Source organism: Engystomops pustulosus, chromosome 7 (assembly GCF_040894005.1).
Source record: "Engystomops pustulosus chromosome 7, aEngPut4.maternal, whole genome shotgun sequence".
Lineage (NCBI taxonomy): Eukaryota > Metazoa > Chordata > Amphibia > Anura > Leptodactylidae > Engystomops > Engystomops pustulosus.
The window spans coordinates 157,140,481-157,152,971 of NC_092417.1; the positions used below are offsets into that span (position 1 = coordinate 157,140,481).

At 41.6% G+C, this 12,491-nt stretch overlaps 1 protein-coding gene across 1 annotated transcript in view; it reads right to left on the bottom strand.

The window, feature by feature from the left end:
• Positions 1-12,491, bottom strand: part of LOC140071170 (ras-related and estrogen-regulated growth inhibitor-like) — a 49,442-nt gene that overhangs the window by 9,589 nt on the left and 27,362 nt on the right. The window contains exon 3 of the mRNA XM_072118531.1: positions 9,693-9,749. Coding sequence (XP_071974632.1) covers positions 9,693-9,749 — 57 coding nt within the window. The remainder of the gene's footprint in view (positions 1-9,692; positions 9,750-12,491) is intronic.

Below are 12,491 nucleotides of genomic sequence, written 5' to 3' on the forward strand. Positions count from 1 at the left end.
ATGAAAGCACACTGCTATGCCAGATGAGATGACACTGAGTTATTAAAAAAATAAACGTAAAATAAAAAGTAAATGGCAGACTGTGCCTAATTGAAATCCAACCCCTAATAAATTTTCCCACTTCGGTCTTTGCAATGTATATGTGCGTCACTAAGCGCAAAACACAGCGGTCGCAAGTCTCACTACAAATTGCTCACAATTTGCTAGTAGATGCACTGCAGCAAGTACAGCCACCAGCAGATCAACCAGAAATCAAATATATATAACGCTACTGTAGGCGTAAGTAAGCCGTTTGGATTCTCCTATGGCTATTTTCTAGCCAAGTATGAAAGCACACTACTATGCCAGATGAGATGACGCTGAGTTATTAAAAAAATAAACGTAAAATAAAAAGTAAATGGCAGACTGTGCCTAATTGAAATCCAACCCCTAATAAATTTTCCCACTTCGGTCTTTGCAATGGATATGTGCGTCACTAAGCGCAAAACACAGCGGTCGCAAGTCTCACTACAAATTGCTCACAATTTGCTAGTAGATGCACTGCAGCAAGTACAGCCACCAGCAGATCAACCAGAAATCAAATATATATAACGCTACTGTAGGCGTAAGTAAGCCGTTTGGATTCTCCTATGGCTATTTTCTAGCCAAGTATGAAAGCACACTACTATGCCAGATGAGATGACACTGAGTTATTAAAAAAATAAACGTAAAATAAAAAGTAAATGGCAGACTGTGCCTAATTGAAATCAAACCCCTAATAAATTTTCCCACTTTGGTGTTTGAGGTGGATATGTGTGTCACTAAGAGCTAAACACAACGGTAGCAAGTCCCCCTTCAAATTCCTCACAATATGGTACTAGCTGCAAATAAATAAAAAAAAGTATAACGTTATTGTAGCCCTAAGAAGGGCTGTTGGGTTCTTGGAGAATCACTCCTGCCTAACAGTAATCTAATAGAACACCCTAACGCTTTCCCTGACCAGCAGCAGCTCTCTCCCTAGCGGCATCCAGACACAGAATGATCCGAGCAGCGCGGGCAGCGGCTAGTCTATCCCAGGGTCACCTGATCTGGCCAGCCAACCACTGCTATCGACGTGTAAGGGTACCACGTCATGCTGGGTGGAGTGCAGAGTCTCCTGGCTTGTGATTGGCTCTGTTTCTGGCCGCCAAAAAGCAAAACGGCGGGAGCTGCCATTTTCTCGAGCGGGCGAAGTATTCGTCCGAGCAACGAGCAGTTTCGAGTACGCTAATGCTCGACCGAGCATCAAGCTCGGACGAGCATGTTCGCTCATCTCTAGTTGTATCCCCCCTCCATAGGCTATTATGGCCTCCGCTGAGAGTATACATCACTCAGCAGGAGGGAGCAGGATGAAAAAGACACAGCTTGCCTTTTCATCCTGTGTGTTTGGTAAGATGGGACATTTACGGAAAGACAGAGGCAAAAAGGATTCCCCCACCTACCAGTATATGTCTATGGATACATAGAGAGCATTCCTTCCATATATGTTGAAAATATTTTTAAAAAACCTGGTGTGAATGTAGCTGTATATGAGTGAATTAACTATTATTGAGACTTACTGATTTAAAGGAAATCTACCATCTAAAAGATCCATCATGATAAACCAGGGACATTACTCATAGATCCAGGCACCGTAAGTGTGGTAATCCTCTTATATTTGTTATCCATGGGCGCCTTCCTTCTAAAATCAACTTTTAATGAGCCAGAGTGATTCTACCAGAGATCCTCTGTGCTGTAGCATCAGACTATTACACTGGGGGTCATTTACTAAGGGCCCGATTCGCGTTTTCCCGACGTGTTACCCGAATATTTCCGATTTCCGCCGATTTCCCCTGAATTGCTCCGGGATTTTGGCGCATGCGATCGGATTGTGGCGCATCGGTGCTGGCATGCACGCGACGGAAATCGGGGGCGTGGCCAAACAAAAACCCGACGGATTCGGAAAAACCTGCATTTAAAAAACAAAAAGTGTTGCGGAGCTTGCACTTACCTTCACCAGGAATAGGCCGGTGTACTTGAGTGCATTTCAGCGGACTTCAGCGCCACCTGGTGGACGTCGGAGGAACTGCCTTAGTGAATCCCAGCCGGACCCGAATCCACCGCAGAGAACGCGCCGCTGGATCGCAAATGGACCGGGTAAGTAAATCTGCCCCATTATGTCTCACCCTCCACTTGCTCCCTCAGCATTTTCATCTATCCCTCCTCCTGGTGTATTCTCAGGGCACACAGTGGGGAGGGGGAAGTGATGAGGGAGCAGGGGGTTGGGTGAGACAGTGTAACAGCCTGTGAAGCCAAAGCAGGGAGGGGCTATGGTAGAGTCCTTCTGGCTCATTAGATTTTATAAGAAAGAAGGTCATGAATAACAAACACAAAAAGATTACCGCAGTCACGGTGCCTGGATCTATGAGTAAGTGCTCTTGGTTTATTATGCTGGATCATGGTAGATTTTATATAATTTCCTTAGGAATGTAAATTTATTCACAAATTATCTTAATAGCAGATTGATCCAACAGGAAGGCATTTCAGTCAATAACCGGGAGGAGGGGGTTGTTTCCAGTTTGTCATCATATCCCATGAACACAACAACAACAACAACAACATATAAAACACATAAAACACATTGTTATGTCATGTAAAAACAAATATATCACGTCCTGAACATTTGGAAATCGTCAAACACACGAAAGCTTCTTCCCTGGGATATACAGTGAGTCAGTGCAGACACTACTCACCATCTGCTTCTCTTGTGGGGGCAGCGGAGTGGTACATAATATTACATATCCTCTGGTTGTACAATAATAACTGGAGTGAATCCAAAACTATCAATTACCGCAAATGTATCCTGTATCTAGCAAACAGTTACAGACGCACGCTAGATTTTTCTTCTTTGTAATTTACTTATTGCAATATTTAAGGTTACAAAAAATATAAAATTCAGCAGTTTTGTGTATGGGGGGAGGGGATTTATAAATGCACTTGCGCCCCAATTCTGGTGGTTTTGCACCAAAAACACTGTCTAAGATGCCTTCCACCACATTTATCAAGGCTTTTAGACCGTTTTTTGTGCACTTTCCCGACTTGTCCAATTACGGGGGCGTGGGCTTCCGAAGATGGGCATGGTCTAACAAGATCATTGGCGTGGCTTGCAGGAAATCCCAAAATTCAGGCGCATAATCTAGACCAACTAAAAGTAGGTCTAAAGTAGGAACCGAAAGTCTTATACTGCAGCAGAATTCATCATCACAGTGATAAATCTGGCGCAGCAAACCGGCGGAGCCTGAGACACATTGTTAAATTTTCATTTACTAAGGGCCAGAATTGCTATTTTTCATCGGGTTTCCCGAATATTACCGATTTGCGCCTTTTTTCCCTGAATAGCCCCGGATTTTTGGCGCACACGATCGGATTGTAGCGCATTGGCGCCAGCATACATGCGATGCAAATCGGGGCGTGGCCATCAGAAAACCCGACGGATTTGGAAAAAATGCGGTATTTTAAAAAAAAAATTGTCGCTTGACACGCGCTTACCTGCACCCAGGATAGGATGGTGAACTCCGACGGACCTCGGCGCAGCAGCGACACCTGGTGGACATCGGGCCCCCCCTCTGCCTCATGCAATCTCACATCAGCATCACACACTGAGAGGGTGAGACATGCACCTGCACAGTGTAACAGTCTGTGTAGCTGCAGTATGGAGGGTCTCTGGTAACGCATCCCCATAGCACTTCTGGTTCAATAGCATCATTTTAAAAATTGATTTTAGAAGGAAGGAGGCCATGGATAACACATTTAGGAATATTGCCACAGTCACGGTGCCTGAATCTATAAGTAAGTGGTTTCATGCATAGGAACTTTATTTTCCTATTAAACTCACATTACTTGTTTTCTCAGAAATTATAAAGCACCTAAATAAACTGATTAAGTGGATCTAAGTCTAGGAATTATTTCACCATACAAGGTAATATAAACAATGGGGGTTATTAAGGCTTGAAATGCTCAGATGATATGAGTGGCCTGGATATATTCTCACTAACACGTGCAGACCTAGCTACGAAGAAATTAAAGAAACCGAGGAATAAAAATTCTCCATGTGATACAGCAATATAGTAATGCAAAACGAATGCATAAACTGTGAAGTCTGAATAATGTCAAAGAGTTGGGTCCACAAGAGAACTGTGATCAGTGATTGACGGCTGTAATAAGCATCTGCTGATCAGGTCCATTAAAGGAGTTTTCCCCTCTCTGCATCACATGATTTCTGTTATATCACAACATATTAATATTAATAATTGCAATAGCCGTGTGAATGTAGGGATATGTTTATTAGGAGTGTTAATATTATGTATAACTTATAAAATTAAAGTTTAACAGTATTTGAATGAAGCACATGGGCTTCCCCAAAGCACTTGCGACACCTTCCCTGCTCTCACTGTATTAATAATACAGGCAGTTCCCGGGTTACCTACAAGATAGGTTCTGTAGGTTTGTTCTTAAGTTGAATTTGTATGTAAGTTGGAATTGTATATTTTATAATTGTAAACCCAGCCAATTTTTTTTTGACAATTGGGTTTAAAAAATGTTGGGTTGTCATAAGAACCAGGATTAACAATAAAGCTTAATTGCAGACACCTTTAATAACTGTTATAGCTGATTATGTAGCCTAAGGCTAAAGTACAGTAACTTACCAATTACCAGAGGTCCGTTTGTAACTAGGGGTCGTCTGTAAGTCGGGTGTTCTTAAGTAGGGGACCGCCTGTAATAATTCCTTTTCCCGAAGTCTCGCAGCAGCCGAGATACTTACTGGTAGGACCAATTGCCTTTCTCTGCCTTTTTCTATTTTCTATCTATGATGTGGCTGCCATCTTCCCTGATTTTCTTATTTTCTCTGTTAACAGCATTTAGTGATCTGCTTTACAGCAATCACATGGCCATAGGCAGCAATGGGTTAGCTGAATCATTTTGATCTATGGAATAGTTTTTGGGAAACAACAGATCAATCTGAGGATGGAAATCAGGTTTTAAATGAATCAGGTTGTGGTTGTGGTTCTTTCTCTCTCTTGTTTGGTAATTTTGTTGGGCACCCATGGAAAGGCCCATGAAAGATAGTTCTCACATTTTTTATCCCCTAGTGATGTTTCCACTTATAAAGCTGATTTATTTACAACCCCCTTACTTTACAATTTTACTAAGTTATTTTTGCTGTTTTAGATCCTATCACTTAGTGATGGTCAGTGTAAGATTCCAGAGTGTGAGCAGGGATCCTCTAAGCAGACACTTCATGATTCCTCTAGTGCTGTGTGAGATGCCATGTGCTGACAATGTGCCTAGATTATCAGGGTCCAGGTTTATATACACTTTAATTTAGCTTCTGTAACATTGTACTAGTATCTTAGACATAGAAAGAGAGATGAGACAGATCAGAGATGAGAGATCATGAGATCCATGAGATGGGTATAACACACAATGACACTCTCAACTCTGTGTGTGTTATAGGTGAGTTAGCAGAGTCAGCTCTGCTATATGCCTCCCTCCCTGATAAAGACCTTATCTAGTCTGTAGCTTGTAGAGTAAGTCTCTGCACACTGCTGCTTGCTGGCAGGAAGTGCCTGTGTCTGGGCTGGTCTTGTAATGCAGGGGCAGGAGGCAGAGAGCACTGCAGTGTGCAGACAAGAGAAGCTATTTATGAGAAGAATCTTACCATAGTCAGAAGATTTATGGTAGGATCTAAAATTGTAAACACCAGGACTGATAGAGACAGGTTGGAATTATATCTGTGAAATGCTGGATTTTAGTAAATACACAGTAAATTAGAGATTGTGTTATTTTGATATGCTGAGTATATTTAAGAACCTTGTCTTCATGGGAATGCCCCTTTAACTAAGCTGGTGATAGCTGCCAAAAAGAAAGTGCTCTTTCCACTCTGGATCTCATTGCAGTAACAGATACTTCCACTAAGTTATATGCAGTGTCAGACTGGCCCACCAGAGGATCGGAGAATCTGGTGGGCCCAACACTAGACAGAGTCATGTGACCGCTGGGTTATAACCAACTCTGGCCAACTTAGTCTATTTTTGTGGGTGAGTTTCCCAATTACAGGGGTTGTGTCTAACCATACCAATAAATAACAGGATGGATAAGTGGTTGATCACTAAGGATTCAATTCCTGTGTCCCATATTTAAATAGAGTAACATTTGTGCATGCGAACTCTGTCTCTTATAACTTTTCTCCTATGTTCATTTGCTCCATAGACTTTAAGTGGAGCATCAGTGCACGTGCAGGACCCTCAATAGGGGACATAGGACCCACATTACACAGATGACTTGATTTTCCATCCTGAATACATCCCCCAAAGCAGGAGATGGTTTCTCCTACCCCTGTACAGGAATAAGCAGCAGATGTAAGAAGTATAAGGAAGGGGTGGGATGATGAGGACTGATTGTATGATAATATAACCAGCCTCGCAGAACCTGGCAAGGAATAACAAGTATTATTCAAGTGGAAAATCGTGCTACCCTCAGCAGCCGCGCTCATGGGCAGCTGGCTACGGATTGTGCTCTGCTCTGGGATGTGGGAGGTAAAGGAATTCATTTGTGTACTCGCAGGATTTATTAGCATTGTTATTCATTATAGAATTAAAAAGATTCTATAAAAGTAAAAGAAAAATGACTAATATCTGGTATAAGAGCTGCAAAATAAGTGGCGTGTAATGACGGGTAGATACTGAGATATTTGCTGCGCATATGGTGAGACCTTCATCATAGTCCAGATCCGATGTCTGTGACTACATCCTGGATGTACTTAGGAAACATCAATACTCTACATGGAGTGAGGAATGATGGGAGAGCGGTGAGAGAAGTAGATAGATAGATAGATAAAGAGAGAGATAAAACATAGGGGAACATTAATCATAGCTTTTTGGACTGTTTTTAATTTTTTTCACGCAAAAATCTGGTGCAGTTTGTTAATTTCATGCATTTTTGCGACATTTTCAGGTGCACGTCAAAGTCCGGCACTTAGTGGTTTTGAGTGTCTGCACCTTATCTGACACAGTGGGGCACATTTACTTACCCGTCCTATTGTCCGACGAGGATTCGGAGCTGCCGCGATTCACTAAGATCGTGCGTACAAATTCCTGCATGTGTCGCTTTCCCGCTGAGGTCCGCCGGAGTTCACCTACTGAAATTCAGCGCAATTGCACCAAAATCCGATTGCGTGCGCCAAAAACCCCAGTTAAATGCGGCGCTAAACGGGAAAAAGTCAGGAAACCCGCCGAAAATGTGGTGTGCGGACCTTTAGTAAATGTGCCCCAGTGAGTGACTACTATACAGATGTTCGCACAGCATCTATCTCAATTTTGCACCTAAAAAGGCGCAAAAAAGGCACAAAAATGAACCTACTCTGAGCAGCTGCATTTAAAAAAAACTTCACTTTTCATTACTAAAAACAAAGGTTTTTCATTGCCAAATTAAAAATTATCTCTATGCAACATAAAAAATACTTCAGTGCAGTTTTAAAGGAAACCTACCACTTGAAGTGGTAGGTGTAAGATGGGAATACCGAGCACCAGCTCAGGGTGAGCTGGTGCCGGAGCTTATTTTTGTTAGTGTTTTAAACCGCTGTATCGTGGTTTAAAACACTTTTTAAACTTTATCGCCGAAGCTGCTTCGGCGCAGGGAGGTACGCGCTCGGCGCACCATGCACGCGACCATGCGCACGGCTCTCCTTCACTTCTTATGTAGCCGCGCGCATGGTGTGCCGAGCGCATACCTCCGTGTGCCGAAGCAGCTTCGGCTATAAAGTTTATAAAATGTTTTAAACTGCGATACAGCGGTTTAAAACACTAACAAAAATAAGCTCCGGCACCAGCTCACCCTGAGCTGGTGCTCGGTATTGCCTTCTTATACCTGCAACTTCAAGTGGTAGGTTTCCTTTAAAATGTAACATTTCTCCAGTAACGACTTCATCATCTCTGTGATGAGAATATTATCAGACTCCATTTCCTGTACATTATAATATAAAATGCAAAGATTCATTTGAGCAAGAAATGTATTTATTTTTACTTTTTTAACATATCTGTAACTTTTAGTCCCTGCTCTTACATCACAATGTGGTCCGGACATTGTACAGGCAGTCACTTTACGTGCAGAGATGAAGCCCTGAACGTTCTTTTTTGAATCTCGTTCCATTATAAGTGTCAAATGAGATCTACTTTGTAGGGTAAAAATTAGAGACAAATTTGGTGTAAATGATTCAGACATGCGACAATTCCAAAATGCATTTACTAAGGCAGAACTAGATCCATCATAAATCACAAGCCAAAGAGAAGAACAAACCAGGCACAAAAATAGGCGAACCTGAGACCCACTATGATTAATGTCCCCCATAGATATTAGATAGATAGATAGATAGATAGATAGATAGAGAGATATGAGATAGAGATAGATAGAGAAATATAAGATAGATAGATATGAGATAGATAGATAGATAGATAGATAAATGAATGGTTAGATAGATATAAGATAGATAGATAGATAGATACATAGATAGATAGAAGATGGATAGATAGATACATACATAGATAATAGATAGATATGAGATAGATAGAAGATATGATAGATAGATAGATAGATAGATAGATAGATAGATAGGAGATATATATATGAGATAGATAGATAGATAGATAGATAGATAGATAGATAGATAGATACTGTAGGTAGATAGATAGGAGATAGATATGAAATAGATAGATGGATAGATAGATAGATAGATAGATAGATAGATACTGTAGGTAGATAGATAGGAGATAGATATGAAATAGATAGATGGATAGATAGATAGATAGATAAATAGATAGATAGATAGATACTGTAGGTAGATAGATAGGAGATAGATATGAAATAGATAGATGGATAGATAGATAGATAGATAGATAGATAGATATGGGATAGATAGATAGATAGATAGATAGATAGATAGATAGATAGATGGATAGATAGATGGATAGATAGATAGATAGGTAGATAGATAGATAGATAAATGAATGGTTAGATAGATATAAGATAGATAGATAGATAGATAGATATATACAAGAAACTGGGCAGCACTCCAAATAGTGATGAAAGAGTGTAAGTTCTTTATTCCATGTTCAGCAACAAAACAGCGACGTTTCGGCTCCAAGGAGCCTTTCTCAGGGCTTGAGAAAGGCTCCTTGGAGCCGAAACGTCGCTGTTTTGTTGCTGAACATGGAATAAAGAACTTACACTCTTTCATCACTATTTGGAGTGCTGCCCAGTTTCTTGTATATATCGTTGAGGGACCTCAGGCCGAGTCCCAGGACGCCTGCACCCACCACTTCCTCTGGTTTGTGCCGCTTGGACTTTCTCTTGCTAGATAGATAGATAGATACATAGATAGATAGAAGATGGATAGATAGATACATACATAGATAGATAGATAGATAGATATGGGATAGATAGATAGATAGATAGATATGGGATAGATAGATAGATAGATAGATAGGAGATAGATATGAGATAGATAGATAGGAGATAGATATGAGATAGATAGATAGATAGAAGATATGAGATAGATGGATAGATAGATAGATAGAGTTTTCCTATTTTTTATAACAATACACTTATGCCCAGTTATGTAAATGAATAACCAGACTTACCTAGGGTTGGATCATAATCTCCGATAAAGCGTTTGGTGATAAATCTGACTGTAAGTGCTGGCAAGAAAAAGAAATCTTATTATAGAAAACTCATTACAGCAGCTCATTCCTTCTATCAGTTGTATAAGATCTGCAGGGCAGCCATCAGGAAATTCGGGGCCCCATACAGCAAAAGTGTCTGGGCCCCAACACACCCCAAAACCGAACAAGCCTCCTGCCCCCCGCAGTGACCTTTCACAAACAGGGTTTGAGGCCTGTTGCTACGACAAGGCACACTCTTCTGGTAGATTGCCAATAGGAGTCATACTTTTGGTCAAGTATATTTATTATAGTGCAAATATGGCATCAAAAACTAAAGCATGGTGAACAGTAAACATATAAAAGTGTTTAACAGACAACATATAACAAATATAACATTATAAAGTGCAATTGCTAGGGCCGCCACTATCTTTTAATGTTTTAATAAAGAATTGTGTTAATTACCAGTGGGGGTGCTCCAGTGCACCTAAGGGCTCTTTACGTCACCCTGCCACCAGTCCTGAGGTAATCTGAAGTCCTGGTACCTGTGCCTGCTCAGCAACCTCTGTGAATCACTGCATAAGGGTCAGGACTTCTTTTCCTTCCCATTGGTTCTGAGGAAATATGAAGGAGCGTTCATTGCATGCCCCAAGGAAACCTAAAGTCCCAGCACCTGCACACTGATTCACAGAGGCTGCTGAGCAGGCACAGGTATCGGGATTTCGGATCACCGCAGGACTGGCCGCTGGGTGACTTTGCACTCCACAGACAAAAGCGCACATACACTATATATGCATAATACACATAAACACATATTAACACTGCCCCATATATACTCTACACACGCTATATTCACACTACACATATAAATACATACACCATATGAAACACTGAAATTCAGTTGCACATAAATATATTATATATATATATCCACGTACCTGTACAATACTAATAATATTGCAGTAATGAATATATCACATATACATAAATATATACCAGCTGCGAAAAAACTGCACGTTAGTATACAGCGCCAAAAAAATGACTGCACTAAAGGGCTGCCTCTAAAAACACCACAGTCACTGACAGTATAATATCACAGGAATAAAAATTATGTCCTAATTACATTTATACAAAGACCGGAGGCTGTCTGATTTTAACCCTTCTATTACAATGTGTGATTTGCACATTGTAATAGATGATGTAGAAAATCCGCATATACTGTAGTATGGCAGTATATGGTAGGATCAGTCAGACAACCTGGAGTTAAAGTACCCTAGGGGGTCTGAAAAATAGTAAAAATAACAGTAATGCCCCCCCCCCCCCCCCACACACACACACATATATATAGTAATGGCCCCCACACACACAGATATATAGTAATGCCCCCCCCCACACACATATATATACAGGCAGTCCCCGGGTTACATACAAGGATTATCAATAAAGCTTCATTACAGACACTTTACAGCTGATCATTGCACCCTGGGACTAAACTAAAGCATCCAGAGAGCTTCACCAGAGGTCACAGTGGGCAGAGGGGTCCGTCTTTAACTGTGGGTCGTCGGGTGTCCTTAAGTAGGGGACCGCCTGTATAGTAATGGCCCACACACACACAGATATATAGTAATGGCCCCCCACACACACACAGATATATAGTAATGGCCCCCCACACACACACAGATATATAGTAATGGCCCCCCACACACACAGATATATAGTAATGGCCCCCCACACACACAGATATATAGTAATGGCCCCCCACACACACAGATATATAGTAATGGCCCCCCCCACACACAGATATATAGTAATGGCCCCCCACACACACAGATATATAGTAATGGCCCCCCACACACACAGATATATAGTAATGGCCCCCCACACACACACACACACACAGATATATAGTAATGGCCCCCACACACACAGATATATAGTAATGGCCCCCACACACACAGATATATAGTAATGGCCCCCCACACACACAGATATATAGTAATGGCCCCCCACAAACACAGATATATAGTAATGGCCCCCCACACACACAGATATATAGTAATGGCCCCCCACACACACAGATATATAGTAATGGCCCCCCACACACACAGATATATAGTAATGGCCCCCCACACACACACACACACACAGATATATAGTAATGGCCCCCCACACACACAGATATATAGTAATGGCCCCCCACACACACAGATATATAGTAATGGCCCCCCACACACACAGATATATAGTAATGGCCCCCCACACACACAGATATATAGTAATGGCCCCCACACACACAGATATATAGTAATGGCCCCCCACACACACAGATATATAGTAATGGCCCCCCACACACACAGATATATAGTAATGGCCCCCCACACACACAGATATATAGTAATGGCCCCCCACACACACAGATATATAGTAATGGCCCCCCACACACACAGATATATAGTAATGGCCCCCCACACACACAGATATATAGTAATGGCCCCCACACACACAGATATATAGTAATGGCCCCCCCCACACACAGATATATAGTAATGGCCCCCCACAAACACAGATATATAGTAATGGCCCCCACACACACAGATATATAGTAATGGCCCCCCACACACACAGATATATAGTAATGGCCCCCCACACACACAGATATATAGTAATGGCCCCCCACACACACAGATATATAGTAATGGCCCCCACACACACAGATATATAGTAATGGCCCCCACACACACAGATATATAGTAATGGCCCCCCACACACACAGATATATAG